Below are 24287 nucleotides of genomic sequence, written 5' to 3'. Positions count from 1 at the left end.
TAAACAGTGTTAGGCACTAAAGCTACAAAGCTAGATAGACTTAGTAGAAAGAACATTTTCTCTCTCTAGATTTTCATAATGTCATTTCCATACCAACTTTTATAAGTGGATTAGCAAATAGTGTGAGTCTCTTCATTATTCTTGTAGAAACTGATTAGAATACTAGTGATTGTTTAAAATTTTACGTATAGTCCCATCTTCCCAATATTTTGTTGGGAAAGAATATTTTGGATGGATTTTGGTGTTATAATACATACCATTTAACCCCTCTAACTAGAGTTAAGAAAGGTTTTCGAGCCCCACTTCTAGCAGTTTTATAGGATCTTATGTCATAAATATTTAAGTGAAAACTTTATCTCTCACTTGCATTTCTCACACTAGAAATTCCCTTCATGTGTCACTCCTTCCTTGTAAAATTCATGCATTTCTATGAGACATTTTAAGTCTTTTGTAGAAGAAGGCTTAGTATAAAATAACAAAATTGTCTAGTGTTTTTCTTGGAGAACAAAGGTGAATATAGCTGTTTTTATAGATCATAATATTTAAGTTGTTTTCAACAGCTGGCCTATTCTATTTTTTATATCATATATAATCCCATAATTAAACTCTAAGATCTTAAGTACTAAGAGCATAGCATAGTCTACGCCAAGTGTCTTGAGAATAATGGAAGGATTAGATGTTAAATGTTCTCAGTAATTCATCAATTGATACATATTTGATGGATGTTTGACATTTTCAGGTATGAATTACATAAATCCTTATCAACAAATAATAAAAATAAAATATTTTTATAGATATAGGAAAGTGGGTAAGGCAGTTTTTTGAAGTCACATTCAAACTATATTCCCTGATCTCAAGGAATTTGGGTGAAAAAGACATTTTTCCCACTGAATTTTGAAGAAACTCTTAGGATTTTTATAATATTTTGCTCCAAGTCAAATCATGATGCCTCCTTTTCAAATCTGAAGCAGTGGCTTATCCGCAAAACCTCATAAATGTATGAGTGCACACGAGAGAGTGAGAAGGAGGGGACTCCGTGTGCCCCTTGTCAGTGGGAGAGAAGTCAAAAAGCATTTCTGAAATGACTGTAAGAGCTGTTGACCATTTGGAAAATGCAGACTGAGGTTACTTAGCCAAGAGCTACCGTTACAGCTAATGCGATACCCCTGTGGCTTTATTCACTCCAAAATACATCCAATACAGCCCAATGTGGTCAAGTGTTTACTTACTGCTGCTTCCCCTACTAATGAATTTAAAATGACTTGCAGCTTCTGTACCTTTCAGTTCTGAGAAGTGGGACTTCACGCAGCTTAATTACTACTCACCACATTGAACATGTGCTACCATAAAGCCCGCTGGCGAAACCAGGTTCAGTCACAAATATTCCGACTGCTGCCGACGGAGGTAATTACTGGTGATTCCAGTCCTTTGCAACAGGTGGCTGTTATGTTCCCGAGGACAAGAAAAGAAGGCTCAGCTCCTAACAGTATGCTTGTGGGTAACACACTGTTCTCTGAGTGAATTAGCGTTAACTTTTGAGTCTTTAAAAATGCATTAAGTTTGGTATTTCCCAAGTAAAGTGTTCTGGAAGAATCCTACTGTTTTGGTTAATTTAAAACTAAGAGTATAAATCAGTAAGCCTAAACTTTAATATTCTCTTGCTTTAAATAGTTGACAGGCAGATTAAGGGCTGAAAATCTCATTGCTTGGGAATGAACCAGTACTGTAAAATTATATTGGACATGAAATACAGATTTTCTATAGGTTATATAACTCTAAACTTTTAGCATTGTTATTGATTTATCTATAATGTAAAAACTAAAATTCTTTTCTACTTTTTTATTTTATATTGGGATAATGCATAAAATCTATTAACACTAATGATTTTCTAGCATTTATAGTCTAAATATTCCATCACAGAACTAGATAGACAGATATAAATATATATTCTAATGCACATAGAACCCAAAACACCACTTATTCTTGCCAAAGCTGTACATGTCTTTTGAAAATAACATGTTTCTGAAACATGCACCTATAAAGCAAATTGTTTTGGGTTAATCCAGTATATTTCACAAGTTGAAGTCTTTTAAAAATAAAGACATCGATCAATCTAGACTGACAGGGGAAAACAAAGCCAGGCAGGGAAGAGCAACTTCAGGTAAAATCGCACTTCAGTCTGGTCAAGGGCAAGTGCTTCGGAGTCAGATCTGTCCAGGCCTCACACCAGCTGTACCACTTCAGTGAATTGATGTAACACGTCCCAGTCTCAATGTCTGCATCCTTAACGTTAGGTGATAACCCTTACTCTGTGCCTTTTTATAAGGGTTAAATGAATGTTATAAGGAATGTAGCTCAGAATTTTACAGGCAGTATATTTTTAAAAACCAGGACTCAGTAAATTTTCTCAAAATTAACTTAACAAATATTTATTGAGGTCTATTATATGCCAGACACTATTTGCTCAATATTTGGAAAAAAAGACGGTAAGTAGAGAAGCAAACATGGCCTGTATACTGTTTTTTAAAAAAGGAAGCATGGTGCTAACCCTCTTGGAGATCCCCAGTTTACTGGGGGCCATAGTCAAACTATCTCGCATAGAAGTTTAAAGTTATGAAAAATACATGACACTATAAGAGCATGTGACAGGAAAGACACATTAGTTAAAGAACAAAACAATATCCTTAAGAAAGTGATGATTCGACTAAAATATGAAGGAAAAGTAGGAGAAAGATTAGCAAAGAGAGAAGAGAAGACTTTTGCAGCAGCATTTAGGAAGCCCTGTAGGAAGAGGACCCACTGCTCATCAGGAAGCCGAGAAGGCCATTCTGGCCTTCTGGGCGTGAGGCAGGAGAGAGTGCAGGGCAGGCCCCCAGGAAGGGAGGCTGTGAAAGAACTGATGTTCATGTCTTGTTCTTATAAGGTCATTGCACATAAAAAGTAAAGGTGTCATTACTGACCACTAGAGCAGCAGAATTTAGCACATATTCAGGGAAAGAAAGACTGGGGGTGGGTGGGAGGTGGGGATTGAATATTAGAACAAACGATTTCCTGAGACTATTTATCTCAATTAGAGTGTGCATCGGACTGAACCAGATGGAGGCAGAAAACAGTACAGTATGTGAAATGAAATGAACAAAGGCCTATAACAACTGCTTAGGGTTTGAGATCAGAGTTACAATACCACATAAATACGTGGCCTGGAAGAATATACTTTGTGATGAATTTAATAAAATAAGCTATTGCAGCTTATATTTCTGTCATTATAGACTCCATCTATAATGCACTTCCATTTAATTTCTGTATTAAGCATTCAAATTCTCATTATACATCTGGCATAAATAAAAACTGATGAATTTGTTAAAGGACTTTTTGCTGGTATTGTTATTCAAACAAATGAGTTGATTCGTAACATTTTATAACCTGCTTCTAGTGGATTAAAGGCAATATTGTAATTTTGATGTGAATAAAAATGAGGATCTCAGCATGAAGAAGCTAAAGATATTTATGTCATTCAAAAGATAAAGTAGCAACTGAGGCTTAAAGATAGGTAGTAAAATATATGGAAGAAATGTTCTACTGATCAAACTTAACACATTTTCATCTTACTTAGGTACCATTAATACTGTAAATATCTTCAGGTTTAAAAAATAAATTAAGGTAAAATATACATTTAGGACAATATGGCATTTGGTTTTTTTCTATGCTTAGGTAAAATGGGTATTTAGAAAATACTACTGATAATAATGATCATGAAAAATTTGAAAGGTTCAACTTTTCACTGCTTAGAGGATAAAATCAGTAACATTAATTTTGAAATATACATATCAGCATGACTATTATGTGTGAGAAATTCAGTAGCTGTAAGTTTAGGGCTGCATGGTCCAGTACAGAAACCACTAACCACCTGTGGCTGTTGTACACTTGAACTATGGCTACTCCGAATCAGAAGGGGTCTAAGTGGAAAATTCACAACAGATTTTGAATGTGTTACTTTTTAAAGAATGTAAAGTATCTCATTAAAGACTTCCAGGATCCTCCCAAGAATGGAGAGAGGAGAGAAGAACATTGCTCTTGCCTTTATTTTAAAAAATGGCTGGAATAACTTTAAATTCATGAATCTTTACAACCTATTAGAGGACTGAGATTGCAAAGCAACTAAATGTCCAAACACTAAGAAGAGACAGGCACCTTTGGGGACAGAGGAGACATGGGCATTTACTTATCAGATCCACTGGACACTAATAGGAAGAATTCAGCTAGAACAGTTGAAAAATGGGTGAAGACCTGGGGCATACTAGCAGGACAGTGAGCAGCACTCCTGGGGACTAGAGAAATTGAAGAAGTCCACACCCTCCTGCAAGATTTTTGTCCCCACAAGTCCCACTATGTATTCACAGAAAAGATCACAGAGCCGAGAGAGAGTGTTGGACTTGGTGAAGTGTTGGGGGTAGGGAGCTTTGCAGGAAGGCTAAGAAATTCCTGTGCCCGGGGAGGAAGAGAAACACTTCCAGGGTTTAGAGTGTCAGGGAGGGGAGGGGAGGGGAGGGGGATGGGGAGGGGAGGGGAGGGGGATGGGGAGGAGAGGGGGAGGGGAGGGGGGGGAAGGGGGGGAGGGGGGGGAGGGGAGGGGAGGGGGGGGAGGGGAGGGGAGGGGAGGGGAGGGGAGGGGAGGGGAGGGGAGGGGAGGGGAGGGGAGGGGAAAGGACAAACTCCTAAGAAGGAGCAGTAATGCATGCTGAGCCCACCACACACTCAGGAAAAGCCCAGAAGGACTGAAGGACTGAGAAGGCCACACCTTGATGCATAGGGCATGGTTCCTGCCTGAGGCTGAGGCCTAATCCAAACAGAGAACACCTACCACCAACAGGCAAACAAGCTTCAAACAACAACAGCAGCAGAGAGACTCTGTCCACAAGACAGTGGGTGGTGTAATCCAAATCAAATTTTAGAAGCTATTGTTAAAGAAGACAATTCAACTGAGTAAATTTAAAGGTATTATTTACTTCATTCAGCAATTCACAAATCAGGCCATTTTGGATAATAGTCTACATCACAGAGCACTTTGTTGGTAATTAAATATGTGTGTACACACACATGTACTGTCTTATTCTTTTTGACAATGCATGTTGCTTTCCTATGAGGAGGGCAAACATTAAATTAAAAATATCCACCTGTAATGTTTCCTTTTATATCTCACAAAGACAATGCAGTGCATTTAAATTCTAATGTGATGACACATGCCTGTGTTGTGATGAACTATGTGGTGCTTTGCAAGGAATTTGTCGAAGTGTTGAAACTTGGCATCAAGTTGTTTATGAAGGACAGTAGATTCAGGGTTAGTCATTTTCATTCACTTCCATTTCATTCCACATTCATGAACTCCCAGAAAAGTACTGGGGTTACAGACTGCATGTGAATGGTCATAACCCGCCAGCTGTCTTTCCTGCAACCTCTTCCATACCAGGGGCACTTGTGAAGTTTGTGGCCATCTGACCAGTGCACCAGGACAGAAAAAGGTCAATGGCCTAACAGATAGGTGTCCTTTGGATCAAATCCTCATGGATCAAAGGGTTTAGTGACCCTTTGTTTAATGAAATTCCTACCTTTAATGTCATGAGACATAAGTGTGAAGACATTTGCATTCTTCATTAATCTTTGTGTCGTTTCTTCACCTTCTCTGTTTTGTTCAGGAAAAGTAACCTGTTTTGTGCTGCCATACATATTGATATTTCATCTCTTATCAACCTGAAAAAAAGTAAAGACTATTTTCTCCCCAGGCATCACTTCCTTTGCTATTCTTAAGAAGATAACCAGAATTTATATGCTTCTGTGGTTTTCAGATTGTGGTTGAAGGCGTAATATAATTTTTCTCTCCTCCATTCCAATCAACCTATCACAGAGGAAAATGTTCTCTACTTATTCTTGACTCCTTGGATCACCTGTGCTAATGGGGCAGTTTTAAAGAATATCTTAACACAATGACCTTCATAATAGAAAAAGAAAAAGAGAGAGAGTCGACCTGCATCACTGCAATTCTGAAGAACCCAGAGAGGTATCGAGAGGAGAGGTTGAGGTTGAAACCAGAAATTATTATTCAGGCAGTTCTCAAGATTTCCAGAATTGTCAGATGGCAATAAAGCAGCACAATGTCCTTTGCATGAAATTTGAGTTTTTGAAAAATCATCCTGGCTGGTGGGCAAAAGTTGGATTGGATGGGAACATGATGACATAGAGACCAATTAGGAAGTTACTACATTAAACCAGATGAGAGATTATAAAGGTCTGGGAAGATAATCACAGCCTGAACTACTGAACTACTGAAGGGACCACAAGGACAAAGAACAGTGAATTGACTCAAGAAACATCTAGGGATTCAGAACAAAATGTGGGAATTAATTGGGTATGTGTAATAAAGGGACAGAAGAGTCGAGGGTAATGCCAAAGTGTAAGGCTTTGGGGAACTGAGTAGAGAGCAGCGTCGTGATTGGGGCAGGAAATACAGGAAAACCAAATGGAGGTGGGGATGGGCGTGCATCACAGTGACAGGTGATATCTTATACATGCTGGCTTTGCTCTGCTGGTGAGACACCGGCATGCTCATGTCAAGACTGCTTATAGAAATCCAAATTCAGGTGAAAGTTCTGGTCTGAAAAAAAAAAAGACTCAGGCATTGTCAGTGGACCCTCTGGTGCAGGTTCATGTGTGGAATGGAAAGAGAGATGAATTAACTGATGAGGAGTCACCATGAGTTTCCCATTTTTAATTGTGTGAAAGGTTTACTATCTTGGCTTGAACAGGAAGTGATACAAAATATCACTCAATTTCTCTAGTTTCCCAAATTCTTTTTATTTCAACAGATGAATGTACTATGCAAAAGATATTTTATTGAGTTAACAGAGTGAATTAGATCATATATTAATTGGATCATTAATTAAATTCCAATAATTTACTACTAAAACAAGTAATACAGCAGCATACACATTTCCTATAGTGTAAGAATTCTCAAAAAACTTTTAACCACAATTTTCTATTGGTATCTTATTCAAAGCAACTGCTATTTAAAGAACAAAAACCTTCTCCTTAGACATTTATGTCAAGAGCAACAGAAAAATGAAATCTTTAATTATATGATATATTACAGATATACAGCATTTTTTGTTTATTTCTTAATCAGTCTTCCACATGATCTAAATTCTATTGTTTTTATTCTTTTTCTGTATTTCAAAGTGCAGTCCTCTTCAAGACCAATCTTTCATTTCTAGCATAGAAGTAACTCAGTGAGAGCCATAGTACAAATGTTAAATATACCCATAAAATAAAACTCTCCAGTTCACAAAGTTAATGCTTGTAATTAAATGTAATACTCACATGGGACTTATTTAAAATTTACAAAAATATGTATTTACATATTTACAAATATGTAAATATTTGTATTTTATTTGGACTGTGTTTACAAAATATGACTGCAATAAAATTTCTTTAACAGCATCCAAAGAAGTACAATTATCTTAACATGTTGATTATTTGTCATGAACATAATAGGATTTTAGGCATCTTTGGTTGGGCACTATTAAAATAAAAATTATATTCCTAAAATCATTAAATGAAAAATACTATAGTATCTGTGTCCCACTGTGTATAATTTTATTATGTATATATTCATGTTATCCAAATAATTTAGCTAATAACTTTAAGACGAGCATAATTTATGTTGATCCAAACAGAATATTTGCAAAGTGGAATGAATCCAATGTTTTGAAGATTTTTTTTTACCAGATGGGTTCTATTTTGATGAAATCATGCTGTTTTCTTGGTCATGAATGAGCCAACTAAGGATGAATTAAAAAAAATAACACTGCAGTGTTCTGTAAACACATTAGAGCTATGTACCTGGGTAAAAATCATTTACAAATAACCACAAAATGTTCAAAAGGCCACAAAATTATTTTCTAATAGGTTTAATTTCTAGTAAAGACAAACTCAGTTCCAACATAGGAATAGTACTTGCTCAAAGTGACAATAATTAATATTAATTAATTAAATGACTACAATAGATTACATTGTATGCTTATTTGTTATTGAAGTAGTATCTATAGAAAGCTGGGACAACTTGAAATGAGAAGTTAATGATGGTTGACATTTTCTGAGAATTTCAACCTTTGATTCTGAGTTGAAGCAACTTTTCACTAAACATGCACTTGGTTTTAAGGACAATCAGCTGAGCCCTGGCTGGTATGATTCAGTGGACTGAGAGCTGGCCTGTGAACCAAAGGGTCGCCAGTTCAATTCCCAGTCAGGGCACATGCCTGGGTTGCAGGCCAGGTCCCTAGTAGGGGTGTGCAAGAGGCAGCCACACACTGATGTTTCTCTCTCTCTCTCTCTCTCATTCCCTTCTCTAAAAAATAATTAATAAAAATCTTTTTTAAAAAAAGAATGATCAGCTGACTATGAAGGATTTCCCCCATCGTTTGCCAAAATACTAATTGTATGGCAAATTTCAGTTTATTTACTTGAAGTCATGCAAATGGATGGTAACATTTACCTGCAGTATTTCCTGGTGGATTTTTAATTTATAGAAAGATTCATAAAAAACCAAAGTATAATAAAGAAGAACCTGTGGCTCCCTAAAAATCTGCTGTTTCATCAGATGAGGGGGAGCAGTGAATCATATATCATCGCCATGCTACTCCCCGATGTGATCTGAAAGCCAAATTATTTAGCCATCACCTCTTAGTGATGATGTTACTCTAATTCCTTGTTCAGGTTTCCTTTACTATGGGCAACAGTCATAAGCATTGCTCTCTCTTTTCACTCATAATCCAACCTACCAGCCAAGAAACTGTGCACGACTGTTTTGTTGTCCTATCTTCAAATATTAGCGCTTCTACCTCGCCTCTGCTGAGGAGGTTCCCATGAATGACACCACAGGTACTTCCACTCAGATGCTCATTTTCTTCCTTCAAATAGGAAATCAGGATGCACCTGGAAGCTCTCTGCAACCAGATTTGTAGCTCTGGTCAAAATTCACCCAGCCATTTTCACACCAGAGTTTCCTTAGACGTTGGTTGCCCCTGTAAAAGAGCCATGATGCTTTTTGACTTCCAGGTTCTTTTTGGCCTGGAAAGTCACAGGCACCTCAGAGTGAATGGTGTCCAACCTCTGCTCACAGCGGAAGGCAGAGAGGAAAGCTTTCCTGTAGTTGCTGTTCATCCAGCCATAGAGAAGGGGGTTGGCAAAGGTGGAGCACATGGCAATGATGTGGAACACGGTGAAGAGGAGTTTGTACTCCCTCAGGTTCAGGACTTGGTTGTCAATGTCAACAGCAAGCTGGAAAGCATGGAGAGGCAGCCAGCTGACCGCAAACACCACCACCACACATACCAGCATCTTGGTGGTTTTTTGCCTTCGCTGATGGTAGTGATCATTAGCAGTTCCAGGGCTGACGTGGTTCTTGAGTTTACTCCAGATACGAGTATAGGAAAAAGATATGATGCCCAGAGGCAAAACGTACAGGATTAATAAGGAGGACAGACTGTAGACGGTGCCATACACGCTCTTCCCCTCACCAGGCCACTTCTCAGTACAGGCCACAATCGCAAAGTCAGGAATAATCTCAATCAGCGAATACTCGCGGAAGATGGCCAGGGGGCTTGCTAGCAGGGCGCTGATGCCCCAGGCCAAGCCAATAATGAGGAAGCTGATTCGCTTGGAGATCTTGCTTTCCAGGTGATAGACGATGCAACGATGTCGGTTCAGGGCAATTACTGTCAAGGTGATTGTAGACACTTGTACTGCCAAGGCCTGGGCATAAGGTACCAGGTGGCAGAGGACAGGACCCATTTTCCACTCTCCCATTAAAGTGTAAGTAAGAGTGAATGGCAAGCACAGGGTGTTCACCAGAAGATCCGCCACAGCCAGATTGGCAATGAAAAAGTTGGTTACTGTGTGCATGCTCTTGAATTTGATCACCACATGGATCACCAAGGAGTTGCCAATCACCCCAAGCAAGATGATGGAGCAATAGGCCAATATGAGGATAATCTGTACCTCAATCAGCTTGGTGCTATCTATAAGCTCGGGCTCAGAGTCAGGGGCCGTCTCTCCTCTGGGGGTGGTCTGCTCTGGGCCATACTGCTCCATGTTCATTTCTTCCACTGTCTGGTTCCCATCGGCCTCTGCACCTAGTGGGCCCATTTTCAGCATCTAGCACAAGAATCTACAATTAAAAAGAAAGGAAGAAAAAAAAGGAAATAGAGGAAGAAAAAAGAAAAGAAAGAAAGAAAGAAAGAAAGAAAGAAAGAAAGAACACCTATAAAACAAGGAAAAAGCAAGGGCGAGACAAAATAATATCACAAAAGGATTGGTTTAATTTTGGTTGGGGCTCAAAATACCTGTCCTCTGATGCTTCAAATTGTACACAGAATAATATTTTACAAAAAGGGCCCCTTAATGTGTCGGTTCTATGTCTAAGTCTAAATATGGATGAATTAAATCCAGTCCTTGACATGTATATTATAATGGTGAAACATAATACTTGCAGTATAAATGTAATTCCTATGTGAATGCCACCCACCTGACTCAACCCATGCTATGAGAAATGAATATTAGAAACTTTATTAATTTTATAACTTCTATAAGTTATTAAATTAATTTTAAGTTAGAAAAAGAAAATTTCCTTCAATATCTTGACTGTTCTAAATGTATAGATATATGAGCAAATTGCACAGGAGAAGATAAATATTGAAACCTTCTGCCTGGTGCCTGAATTTGGCAGCAGATTCTGTTTCCAGCCATTGTTCCTGGTGTAGGGAAGAGTGTTAAGTGCCCTGTGCAAAAACAGTTGCTTTTTTTTTGTATTATCTAAAATAAACTTTCTACCTGACATACAGCAGTATCCTACACAGGAACCATGCAAAAAATATGTCCAAATCTGAACTACATCTCTTTCTAACCCCTAAATACTAAAGTTTGAACCCTTTTCGTCCCCAACCCCAGACTCTTCCTTCCACATGCCCTACTTCAGTCAGTGCTGTCTCCTTTCATCAGGCCAAGGTCACTTCAAGAGCAGGTAACCATTCTAGGCTTTTTCATCTCCTTTACTCCACGTATTTAACAAAATCCTCAGACTGATCTCTGACATATTCTCCCAGTGGTCCTCTTATTCTTTCTACCACGTTAGTTTGCCCTTGATCTCTTAACATATTATTCTAATAGCCTTCTAATTTATCTCTTTCTTTTCTTTTCTTCCTTCTTTATTCATTCATTGAATAAAAATAATTGAGCATCTTCTAAATGCCAGGCACAGTCCATCCTTGCATCCAGCAAGCATTTAAAAACTTATGTCAAGAACTAGAATTTGTGCTGGGGGACAAGGCAACAAGAGAGGGACTCTACTCCAAAGCTGTTACATTTTACTGGACAGAGCCTGTTCTGACATGAAAATGGATTTTATGATATCTAAATGTGATCATATTATTTCCCCAATGTCCCCAGATTGCTTAAAATACTATCATATGTCAGTTTTTAACACATAGTTTCCTTTTCAAGTCTCTAAAAACACTCAGAACCCAACCTCACAATGGTAGCACCTGTTGAATATAATCGTAATGAATGACAAAAGGCCTCTGCCATTAATTAAGAACCTCCTTTAAATGACTTTGTTTTTTTTATTAATCATAATGTCATCTACCTACATTGGTGAGTCATATTTGTTCAGCCTACAGACCATGCCTGGCTGGGACTTCATGCCTCCAGCTGATTGCTCACCCTTCCCCTGGAGGACTGGCTCTTGCAGGCTCCTGATTCATCAGAATGCTGGTGGGATCTGGCCAGTGGGAAGCCCTGGGAGGCAATTAATTACAGGACAGGGGGAAGGAAGAAGCCAATGTATTCTTCCCCTTCCTTCTGTCCTCTGAGCAGAGCGTCAGCGGCCCATTCAGTTTTGGTTCCCACAGGGCTGGCCCATAGTGGTTCTGTTTCCAGTGGATAGCCCTGGTCCCCAGGCTTCAGTCACACTGTCTCCTCTTTGTGTCCTTCTAGCTGGGAGCAGCAATGTCTCCTTGCTCTTGCTAATCCCTGGGTGACCTCAACATCCCCCATTTGGCTTTCATTGCCTGTATAGCCAATTCTCTGCAAGTAATTCCTTCTCTTTTACATTCTTGAGCAGCTTCTGTTTTGCAGGATCTGCTGCTCTCATGGGTGTGCTCTTTCAGGAAAGGCTGTGCCTGCACAGGCTGACAACACAGACCTATGAAGAAATTCCAACTCCATTGTACGATGTTGAAAGTTTTTCTTGAACTCACTCCTGCCTACTCCTCAGCTTCATTTCTCCTGATGTTCCAATATATACTTGTGCTTCTGTCTACTAAACTAATCCCAATTCCAGCAATACATCAATCAGCCTTTCTGTTGCCTCTCTGCCATCCCTGCCCTGAGGGGGGAAGCCTCCCAGTTCCCCCAACAACCTGTGCTCACGTCTAGTGCTGAAGCTTCACATGCCACATTGCAGTTGCATTCTTTCCAACAAGCCATGCAGCAACCTCTGTGAGGGCAGAAACTGGATCTTTTCCACCCATTGTTTAATCCTTAGCACACCATCAGCAAATTAAAGGTACTCAGTAATTTGGCAAAACAAATATGAAGCTAAAGGAAAACAGAATTTTGCTGAATACTTGAGATCAGCAAAATGCCAATGAATTCTCTTCTTTACCGAATATAATTGCCTGTACAGAATTTCTTGTTCTGATATGCCATTCTTGTCATTATTTTCTTGGTCTTAGTCAGGTAACCACTTCTACAAAAAAGTTGTCCCAAGATCCCTCTTAAATCAATCTCTGATTAGAACATTGAAAATAGTCAGTATATCCATAAGGCAACTTTCTGTCTCAAGGGCTTCCTGTGTGCACACACCACAAACACACCTTAATAGGATCCTTTATTACAGAGATCTCCATGTACTCATGTATTTCATTTACTAACATACTCAAGGTCTGTCTCTATAAAATTGAAATAGAGTATTCCAAGAAGCCCAGATCCTCTTTTGTATTTGCTTCCTCTCTTTAGTAATTAGAGAAAATGGAAACTATCTCTTCAGTTCTTGGGGTGTATATTTGATAGGCTGTGCCATTTCCCTTAAACTAAGAGAGAGACTTTACAGAGCATAATTAGTCAGCCCTAACAATTCCTTAATAGCATTAACAAGACTCCAAGAGGTCTGAGTTAGAGGTTTGCAGCAAACCTAATTGAGAGACAGCCTGAGATAGAAGACTATTAGGACTACATTTTCCGTATTAACTTTTTCTTCTTTTCAGCCCCATTTTCTTCATTTCAAAGCCCCTTTATTGAAAGCCTCTGCAGAAATAGTTATTGATCTACAAGCTATTAGCATATGGGTGCTAACAGCTGTTCTCAAGCACACTTCTGGACTTCAGCCAGGTCAGAGCTCACCCAGACTCCATATTTCATAACTACACTTCTGGAAAACTGGAAGGGGAAAAGAGAGTATATAGGGGGAGTTGCCACATTATAAACTCAAGAGCACAGAACCTAAAGGAGAAGTTGAGAAGGGGAAAGCCCTTGAAATAAAGCAAAGGAGGCACTCACGTTGTTCAAGACATTTAAGGAAAACTATACATGGTAAAGTTTTCTTGAATAAGTGACTCTTTAGAGATTCTGTTACAGAAATATTTCTTTGTAGAACAGGAAAATGACTTCGAGTTGTTTGGATTCAAAGAACTTTAAGTAGTTTCAGAGGGACAGCAGTTGATGCTTTAACTATATGTTTAAATTTGCAGGACTTTTCACCACAGTAGGTGCTCTTATCGTCACAGATTGGCTTTAGTAAAACTTAACATCTCATCAACCACACAACCTTCCAGGACTTTTTCCCAAAGAAAACCCCCCAAAATCATGCTACTCACCTTACACTCCTTTGTTCTGGGAGAGAGAGGATTGGACATCCAAGAATGCTACATACAAGAGATGGCTATTTGCCTAATAAGCAGGAAGTTGAAAATATTTACCAAAGGGTTTGAATGTCTCTCTTCAGTATATCTGAGTTTGTGGGTTTTCTTTGAAAACAGCATTGTCTGTTTCCTGTTACTGAGTTTAAACAGTGTGTCCCTATTGCCAAAAGAAGTCTTAAGGCTTTTACTTTTGACTCCTTTTCATCCACCATATATGCTCCAACCAGTGGGTGAACCCTTCTGGTGGAAAACCAGTGGACGCTTAAATAAACGTGTTTATCTGCGAAGAGCCTGGAAGAATACAGCATGTCCTTCCCCTTTAGACAGAGGTGTGATTTTTAAGAGCAGAGGTAGGAATTGTAACTACTTGCTGTTCTGGAAGGAAAGGTCAAGAACATAGGCAAGCATCTTCAGTAGAAAAGCAACATTCTAGCAAAAGTAGAAAATGGGGATGGTATCGCTCCCAACCCTCACCTTTGACCTAAATAAGGAGGGAAAGTTGCTACATTCCTGAGGACCTCCCCTCCCCCATGCCCTCTTCAGGGACCTGAGCGCTTTTTTGGGGTGGGGGGGGACGGGGGGGGCAGTGGGCTGTATTTTAGTTCCCAGAAGGTGAATCATAGTTACGACTTACACTTACTGACTCAGCCCTCGTGTTTTAGCTTAGGCGCGCAAGACGTGTGCAGTCCGTCGGAATGATGATTATCTAGCCGCTGACCCGGAGAAGGCACTGGAAGGTCCCCGAAGGCAAGTCCAGTTCCGTCTGCTCCGATGGCGCAGGGCAGCCCGACACGCAGCGTCGCCCTAGCGGTGGAGGTCGCCGCCGGGCCGGCGCAACGCCTGTGGCCAAGCGCGCTTCGGGGGTACGGCCCTGCACTGAGCAGCCGGGGTGAGCGGGTGGGGGTGGGAGGCCGCAGAGAAGGCGGTGGCAAGGACGGAGAAGATGTGAATCCCCTCCTCGGAGACAAAGAAACCGGTGCTGAGATGGAGGCCGACGGTCCGCAGGGAAGAGGAGTAGATGGGAAGTTTCCGTGGCGAGGGAGCAAGGGACAAGCAACCACAGCCTCTCCGCTGCCTCCTGGGCTTGGAAGTCTTTGCAGCAAGACCCTACCCAGCGCCGCGCCCCTCGCGGGTCCCTACTACCGCCTGCCAACTGCCACTGTCACTGCCCCCGGGCAACTCCCAAATTTGATACTCTTCAGAAACGTTTGCAGCGTGTCTACCCCCTCTCCCTTCCGCGAACCCCTCGCCTTGCTCTCTGCTCCTCAGTTCTGTGAGCGATGACCTGGTAAGAATGGACCCCCGGATGCGGGTGTGTATTCACCCAATCCCCTCCGGAAAAGGGCGAAGGCTGGAGGACAGACCCAGCTGCGGGAGAGGGGCTGTGGTCCCTGGCGCGGCAGGCAGGAGGTCTCCAGCTGGCGGGAGGCAGACTTGGGAGGCAGAAGTTCTTCCTTTTCTTCGCTTGTAGGAGCAAAAGTGGCACGCTAGACCTGTGCAGAACCTGGGCAAAGCTCCGGCACAATTGCGCGGGTGTTAACTCCAGGTACCTGGGTCCCAGGCTGGAACGCAGGGCGCTAATGCGACTCAAAGTGGGCGGTGGCTGCGCTCCCACAGGAAGGGAAAGAGAGTTCAGATTCTTGTAGCCCACGATCAGCAACCGCCTTTAACAGGTGTCTGCTGACAGTTCAAGTTGTGTAGCGCAGCGACTTCAGATTCTAAAGCAGTTAGGGTGGTGGGTCCAGGCAAAAGCTGGAATAGGAAGAGGAAAACTACAGGCCACCAATAAAACCAAATGGCGCTTTCTCCAGGCAGCTGACTTCGCAATCCTTCGCTCTTTGGTCATTTCCCACAACAAGCGCCTGTCCCCTCCTGGCGAAGCTCTCTGCTAACTAACCGCCTGCAGCCTGGCGGGCTGAGTTAGTGGTTCAGAGAAAGGCAGGCAGAATCGTGGAGCTAGTTCACACAGCTATGGGGTCTATGTCTTGGGTATTCCTTCCCCAAACTCTTATTCAGAGCTATGTCTTCTAGAAGTTCACAGCCACTCTCTTTCCCATGTTCATTTTTAGTGGGGACAACAGACTCTATCAAGTTAGGAAAACAAAAGCCTCAAACTGGAAAATGACTTTTTTTTCTTAACTGACCTCTGCTGGGTTTTTTTTTTTTTTTTGCACACACTACTTTCTTTCTATGCATCAGTCACTGCATTTATTTTTTAAAGATATTTATTTATTTATTTTAGAGGAAGGGAAGGAAGGGAGGGAGAAAGAAAGGGAGAGAAACTCGATGTAAGAGAGAAACATCAATTCGCTGCCTCTCAAATGTGTTCAGACCAGGACGACCCTCAAGCCAGGCAAGTGCTCTGACCAGAATCTAACTGACCTGGTGCTTCGAGGAGGATGATGCAACCAACTGAGCCACGTGGGTTGGGGCAGTCTCTTCATTTCTGAAATGAGGATGGTCATACTGGTTTGCCTGGAAATTCTCTGAAACAGTCAAAAAGGAGGAGGCATTAAACTACTAAAAATACTCTTTCCAAATATTAGTTAAGGCCTGACCTCAAATAGATTGGGTTTTCAAACCTTGGTGCATTTATTTACCTGCCCCAATAATACTGCATTTGCAAGACATCTTAACACAGTTTATTCCTAAATAATCTTTGGTTGATGTAGAATTGTGCCCATAGGAGCATAGGAATTACTTATAAAACAAAGCAGCTTGGGCTTTTCCATTACCAAGAAACAAAAGTAGACAGAACAGGACACACCCAACATGCCCTACACAGCTCCACTTAAAATACTTTTGTAGATGTTCTTTTGCCTTGGAATATTCCCTGCTCACACATGTGTTTCATGCAACAGGCTCCATGCTTCTTAATATATTTGCTCCAGTGAAGAATGAAGTAGGTTCCAAGGAGTCGTAATGGTAGAAAGTAGGAGGGTTTGAAAGAACACATAGGAAAGCAGAGGGGTGCTGTCCTGCAGAGTATGCTTTGCAGGACTCAACTGCAAAGCAATTTCACTGACACGACTGCACAAAACATTTTCTGCCTCCTTTAGAACAGCCTTTCAAAAGTATCCAAGCAATCACACACCAATATTTGCCTCACTCCCTTATGGACATCTATGGGTCTCAGAAGATTCGAATAGTCCACGGACATCCTGGTCAGCAGCCCTAATAAGAGTAAGTGACCTCTTTGACTAATGTCTCCCAAGAAAGAACAGAATGGGATAAGTAATTAAATCCATTGAAATTAAAGTTGCTTTATTGTGTTTCACATTATCATGAATAGTTTTGACAACACACTCATGATATTTTTGTCCATATATTTTAATGTGCTTATACTGTGTGACGTAGTAACAATGAACCATCTATACAGCCTATCAAGACACTAAAAGACATTTGTGGAACAGGTGGCGAAATATTGATGAATCCAAATGGAGGTAGGGCAGGAATATTTCTGCCCGATTTCTCTTGTGTCAAATCATTTGGTTCCTCGGGTACTTCCACACCTCACCAGGCTGCCTACTGACTGCTCTCCAGATAGGGGACAAAGTAAACTCAGATGCCTATGTGGCTGGGGCCAGTGACACACACAGGCCAGCAGGCTAGGCTGTGGGCGACACAGGGAGTGGTGGGGCGTCCGCACCTGGCGCAGCACAAAAGCGCGCTTTTCTGGAGGAGGAAGCTGCTTCTCAGATTCCACTCTGCTGCCCTGCACAACCCCAGATCCCGCATCGTCAGATCTGATATTTTCAGAGAAGCAAAATCCATGTTCTTAAGCTTTTTCAAATTTTAAATGAAGGCAATTAATTTTTAATAAGTCAATCCCCCCAGTGGGCCATATCTATGAAGATCAAAATAAATAAGGGCATAAATGGAGAGGTGATGGATGAATGGACAGAAAGAGAGATGAATATACACAACTTGGCTAGTGCGTCTTCTCTGATGTTAGTATATGATATTTGAATAACCTTCTAAAATGTCTCAAACATCTACTACCATTCATTTCCCCTACCCCATATGCCATAGTTTCATGCACATAAATATAATAGGAATACAGCCAAACATTAATGGTTACCCCTGGCTGGTATGGCTTAGTTGGTTGGAGTATTGTCCCACAGACCTAAAGGTCATGGGTTTGATTCCCAGTCAGGGCACATACCCCGGTAGCAGGTTCAATCCCCAGTCATGAGTGAGGGGCCCTGTGTGGGGGACAACCAATTGATGTTTCTCTATCTTCTCCCCTTTTTTCTTCTTTCCTTTTATCTCTAAAAAAGCGGTGAGAAAATGTCCCTGAGTGAGAATTTAAAAAAGATTAATGGCCAAATAAGTAATTTTCTTTTCTGCTGCTTGTTGAATACACATTTTCAGTGCGACTCTGAAGTAAAGGACCTGGTGAATAATTGAATGATTCAGTATTTTAGCTAGAAGGAAAAAATTCAGACAGGTTCTTTGTTTAAGAAGAAAAAGTTTGTATCAGGGTATAAACTTTTTTTTATATTGGATATATCAGTGAAGTACACCATTGATGATATATTTTTAGATAAAATAAATCATGATATAGATTTCTTTCATTCTAAATGTATTTTTGAGAGCAAGGAAGCTTCCCTCAAAGTGTAAATCATCTCATTGTTATTCTGATTATAAAAGTCATTTATAACTATTGTAAAAGTTAGAGAAAACCAATAAAAAAGCAAAGAAATAGACATTCTCTGAAACAATGGTACCAGTGGCACTTTCTGTGGTGACAGAAATTTTCTGTGGCCGCATGCACTGTCCAGTAAGGTGGCCTTTGAGCACTCGAAATGTGGCACAACTGAGAGAATGACTTAAATTTTAATTATTTTAAAAACGCACTGAAAGGAATAAGTATGTTTTGATTCTTGGGGGAACATCCTCCTGGTTGCCTTCTGCCAGAAGCTAGTTTTTATCTCATATTAATGTCAAGATTTCCTGAGAAAGGTTAATAACTTGCAAGGCAGACCAACCTGACTTCAATCACAGACAGAAGGAAATGGTTGGTGCAGCTGGAATGTGGGAACTGATTCCAGCAGAAGAAAGAAAGACGCTCCCTAAGTCTGGATACAGGCCTGCGGAAGACATCTGAGGGCAGGCGGAAGAGCATGGGACCCGGCCCAAGCAGAGGAATTCTCTAAACCCCAGTAACCCAAGGAAAGCTCTGTGAAGCTAATAAAATAACTTAGAGTAAACAAACTAAGCCTACTAACAAGTCCTTAGTTAGGAAATATTAATAATCAAATTAGCTTAACAGGTAGTCATATGGTTTAGTAAATTTGATATGGATTTTGTCTTATTTTATTCAAATATTCATTTTTTTTTAGTTTTGCTTTTACAAATGTTTATCTGGGAACAAAATGCTATCAAGCTTTCAAAGCGGAAAGAATTATACCTTCACTGCCATTAATATAACAGAGATGCAAATGATTTTTTTGCCTGCATCTTATTTTTTTAAATATATTTTATTGATTAAACCATTACAGTTGTCCTATTCCCCCCTTCATTCCCCTCTACCCTGCACGCCCCTCCCCCACCAGTTCCCCCTTTAGTTTATGTCCATGTGTCACAAGTTCTTTAGATTCTATATTTCCCATACTATTCTTGCCCTCCTCCCTGTCTATTTCCTACCTACCATCTATGCTATTTATTCTCTGTACCTTCTCCCCCCTTCTCCTCCTCCCACTCCCCTGTTGCTAACCCTCCGTGTGATCTTCATTTCTATGGTTCCACTCCTGTATTCCATAAATTTAGTTATTACTTATCCTTAGGCTTATTAAGTCCAACTTACATAAATTCTTCTTAAAGTTTCAGTAACACTCCCCTATAGTAAAAGTTATGGAACCTAGCTATCCTAATGACCATTTGGCTATATTGGTTCTCAAACGGTTGTACATATATTTCTGATCAGATTTGTGCCTACCTTTCTTTTCAGCTTGGAGAAGGCACAATGGGACGTAAGTTAAGATCTGGATACATGGAAGTTGCATCAAGTAGACATAGAAAAAAGAGGCCAGTTTATATGAATGGACCTGAAAGTGTTAAAACTTTTTAGAGGCCTCTCTTTTTAGAAAACTTAATTTAAAAAAAAAATAGCCAGTCTAATCATGCTTGTTCTGATGAAAAGGTAAAACTACTTCCTTCATTACAAACTTGGTTCTTTTGTAACCAGTGGACCAAAAAATGTGTGAATGGTCAGAAATGGCCACCAAATACTGAATTTCACAAACTGATAGGCTGGATTTTCTCAAATTTTGTGTGCGGTATGGGATGAAGACAGGTGTCTCATTCAAGAACAGCAAGTGGAATGAATGCTGAATCAAACTGGGCATAAATATCATCTGCTATGATTTTCACTTCTATGGATTTGAAGAATTTTATTTCTGTCTTGAACTTTTAATTACATATTCAAAGAAATTAAGCAGGATTGTAAGCCACAAATGCAACATTTTCCTGAAATTTTCATCTCTCAATGATCATACAAATGGGTACCTAAAAGTATTTTAATGCAAATGATTCACCGTTCAAATTTAAGGTAGAAAAAAGGAAGGGACATTTTAAGGTGGAATTCAGAATTTAATCCATGCAAATTTTCATTTGTTTATCTGAAATGTGCTCAGAATGTCCATGGCTAGAGAGGAAACATACAACGTTTTGGAAATTTAAATTTTATTTAATAGGTGTTTTTCCTTATAGCATGTAGAGACATAATTTGATGCATACTTTTTGAATTAGGCACTCAAAACAAAATTAATTTTTAATAGTTTTCATTTTGAACAAGCCAAATCAAAGCTCTCTCTCATACTACATTACTACTAGTGTCTCTTGAGAGATGAGAAGTCAACAATTTATATAGCATTTTCATATATCATTTTTGAATTGCTGAAATTGCTCATTTAAAGTAAAAATTTCAAAACATTAGAAGAATAATGCAAGTAGAATTTAATTCAATATTTATTACCCTTTGTTGTAAAAAAGAATTATATAAAATCCATATAAACACTTTATTACTCACAAACCCTTTAACAAATTGTTGGGTACATCCCATGAAACACAGAGGACAAATGAAAATCTTCAGATGACTCTGAGCCCTGCACTGCACACCGAGGCACCCACAGTCACCACGGCAAATTCACTAGTGCTTATGGGACATTGTAAATTTGAGAGAAAAGCACAGCCATGCTTGATGTCTGTCGGTGTCAATGCTTGTTAGACACTGCACAAACTGCGGCCTAGTTTAGTCCACAGTTTCAACATAAATGACACTATATGGCTTTCAATGATGTCATAGCTTTGGGAAGGGGGTTTGTAGTGGCTGCTGTGATAAAAAGCAATTATCATATAAAGAGTCAATGGATAATGGGAAATGGGAGTGGCAGTTTCTAAACCGATTTCAAGGTGTGAGAAGTTTTGCAGAGCCCAAGGCACACACATATGTCCCACTAGTGGTACTGTGTTTATTTAAGAATGAAATTATACTACATTTTTTCAATTTGTGTGTATTGTGTTTTTAAATGGCTATAAAGCTTCTAGGGCATTAATGCTTATAAAGTTGTTTGGACCTAACTACTTACTAAATGGCACTGTTAGGTGTGTCTTTTGGCCTAGAAGGCACCGTGACATTTCTGCCCTCAGGCCATGCCTGCATGGGTGTAACACTTTCTTCTTGTAGAAAGAGACCATTTAATGTAGTTCTGTTAGTCTTTAATATTTGGCTACCCTAGAAAGGTGTGCTTCAGGGACAGTCACTACTAGAAATCTATTTGTTCACTTAAAGAGAGAGGGCTTAATAAAACTGTGTATGTATGAACAGGTATGCATGCCTGCATTTTGCAGAGTTCTTTGAGGTCTGCTTTATCCTACTCTAGCATGGACAACAGAGAGCCTCCTGGTCTGGAAAGAAGGAAGAGACATATAAGCACATAAAGGAAAGTGGTGAGGGTGCACTTAATGCACAAATCATCAATCATATAAATTTATTTATTTATTATATTTTATTGTGGTAAGAACACTTTTTTTGTCCACACTCAAGGGCATTTTTTATTTGCTTTTTTTAAGAGAGAAAGGAAGGGAGAGAGAGAAATGAGAGCAACATCAATGCAAGAGAAGCATCAATTGGTTGCCCAGACCTGGGGTCTGTGCCAGGACCATACATGTCCCAACTGGGGTCATACTTGCCTGTGCCCAGACTGGAGGTGAACCTGCAACCTAGGCAGGGGCCCTGACCAGGAACTAAATCCACAACCTTTCGAACTACACTGGCCAGGACAAGAACAGTTAACATGAGATCTGTTCTCTTAAATTTTTAAGTGTACATTGTTAACTGTAGGTACAACGTACAGTAGATACCTAGAGCTTGTTCAACTTGTTTGATTGAAACTTTATGGTGTTGATTAGTAAATTGTTAGTATTTAAATTCTTATAGGTAACCTTTGGTTTATCCAGAGATGTGATACCTATACATAATATAATAATAATTCAAATATTTTATTACACCAAAATCACTACTAGACAAACTAGAATAACATGGAAAATAATATTCATTTTAAATGTAAGATATGAAGCTGTTTATATAGTATAGCCATGTATTTTTAAACATGACAATAAAAATGGCTGGAGGAAAGTATATCCACAAGGTAACCATATTTGTGTCATACTAACTACATGTGGTTTTGTTCCTTCAACATTTTTCATGAATTTCCGTAAATTAACCTGATTATTTTGAGTAATGAAAATAAAATGTCACATAAAATTTCTTTAACAGAGGTGATTTGGCAAAGTAAAGCACAGAACTAAGTTCATTATCCAGATAATTCATCATATCTCCTTAAAATGAGTGGAAAATTTACTGTCCTGTCCACATAATTCCTCCCTCAAACTCTACAGCTCAGAGGAGCCCTTCTAAACTGGGGGTGCACCTTAGAATCACATGTGGCATTTTATATTGTGACTAGGTAGCTCTGGCTGCGACTCCAGTGCCCACATGTGACTCTGAGCTCTACTCTTGCCTGTCTCAACTCAGACTCTCTTCTTTCTTTAAGCACCCGTACCCCTGCACTCTGCCCGTTTTGGAATGCTGTTGGGTTACTTTTGTCTTCTCCCTAATTCAAACTACTACTCAAAACTTAAACGTAGGCACAACTAAAATCATATACTCAAAAGGACATAGATATCTTTCTCTCTAAACCCTATTCACTTTTAGTCACTCCAGCCATTTCAAATTCCCCTGAATTCAATCTGTGGAAACACAGCACCAGGTGTTAGCGATGAGTTAGGCCCGAAGTGGGTTCAGCCACCTGGGAACTTGAGTTCTGGCTAAGAAAGAATTCAGAGCCAAGGCTCAAACTCTAAGAGAAACTTTATTTAGAAAGCCACAGAGGTAAAAGAAGTGAGCCATGAAAGAACTGGGCTCAGAAACAAGTTAGGGAGGCAAAAGAAGGGCCCTTGGAGCTTAGGAGAAAGAGAGAGACAAGGAAAACACACCTGGGGATAAGGAGTTGGGAAAGGCACAGGCGTCCGTGGAGAGAGCTGTGCAGGGGTCCCTGTACCAAGGGGTTTTATCTGGCAGCCTTAGGGGAGAATCCCAATAACACATTCATCAGCTTTCCAGATGTATCTCCTGGTCTCCACTGACTGGTCAGCATCAGGGCAGGGGGTCAGTAGTCAATGCAGCTGGTCCTGATGTCAGCCATGGTGTTGCTTTTTCCGATGTTGCTGCTTCTCTGGGCCTGGAGCTGATACACAGCTACAGCCTAGATGTCATCTCCAAGGGTTAATGCTTAAGGGGGTGGTCGTGCAGGCGTTTGTAGTTTTGCCTGCTGTTAGGCTCCGAGAGCTCTCCCTGCTGGTGATCCTCTGCACTGGGCCTATCCTTCCAACTCGGCTCATGCCTAACTACCTACTACAATTCTATTATCTCTCTCAATTTCAGTCCCTTTGAAGCCATGATTATGCCACTACTGTTCAAGATAATTATATTAGCATTTGTCCAATCTCTTTGCCATCTTTCTTTTCCCCATGACCCTTAAGAGTTTAAAAGGTAAAGGATGTGAATTTTTTCTTTGGTGTTTTTTTCTTTCTTACCTTTCATCATAACCCACTCTCAGGAAGGCTTCAGGAGTAATTCATCTTGACGTGTCAGTAGCCTACAAGGGGAAAAATTTTAGTAAAAATGTGGAGCTGAGAGAGAGGCGCTCTAACTCTGAAATGTTATGCACCAGACAGTCTATAAAAGAGCTGTACTTTATTTTTGTTTCCCTTTGGGGATTTTACCTCCTAAACTTCTGAAAATCATATTATCAT

At 40.1% G+C, this 24287-nt stretch overlaps 1 protein-coding gene across 2 annotated transcripts; it reads right to left on the bottom strand.

Moving 5' to 3' along the window:
- Positions 1-7754: 7754 nt before the first annotated feature.
- Positions 7755-15808, bottom strand: NPY2R (neuropeptide Y receptor Y2). Of its 2 annotated transcripts, none has more exons than XM_037168082.2 (2): positions 14602-15808; positions 7755-10219 (listed from the first exon to the last, which is right to left on the bottom strand). In XM_037168082.2, the coding sequence occupies exon 2, from the start codon at positions 10204-10206 to the stop codon at positions 9058-9060; it is 1149 nt and encodes a 382-aa protein (XP_037023977.1). In that variant the 5' UTR covers positions 10207-10219; positions 14602-15808; the 3' UTR covers positions 7755-9057. The 2 variants fall into 2 exon arrangements, with proteins under 2 accessions (XP_037023977.1, XP_037023978.1); XM_037168083.2 differs by having other exon boundaries at positions 7755-10206.
- Between the last annotated feature and the right edge of the window lie 8479 nt (positions 15809-24287).

This window comes from Artibeus jamaicensis, unplaced genomic scaffold (genome assembly GCF_021234435.1).
Source record: "Artibeus jamaicensis isolate MK-2021 breed Jamaican fruit bat unplaced genomic scaffold, CSHL_Jam_final scaffold_537, whole genome shotgun sequence".
In the NCBI taxonomy this organism is placed as follows: domain Eukaryota; kingdom Metazoa; phylum Chordata; class Mammalia; order Chiroptera; family Phyllostomidae; genus Artibeus; species Artibeus jamaicensis.
This window is presented reverse-complemented; position numbering and strand designations above follow the sequence as displayed.

Coding starts and splice junctions, on each gene's coding strand:
- NPY2R (XM_037168082.2), bottom strand. CDS start 10,206: ATGCTGAAAATGGGCCCACTAGGTGCAGAGGCCGATGGGAACCAGACA.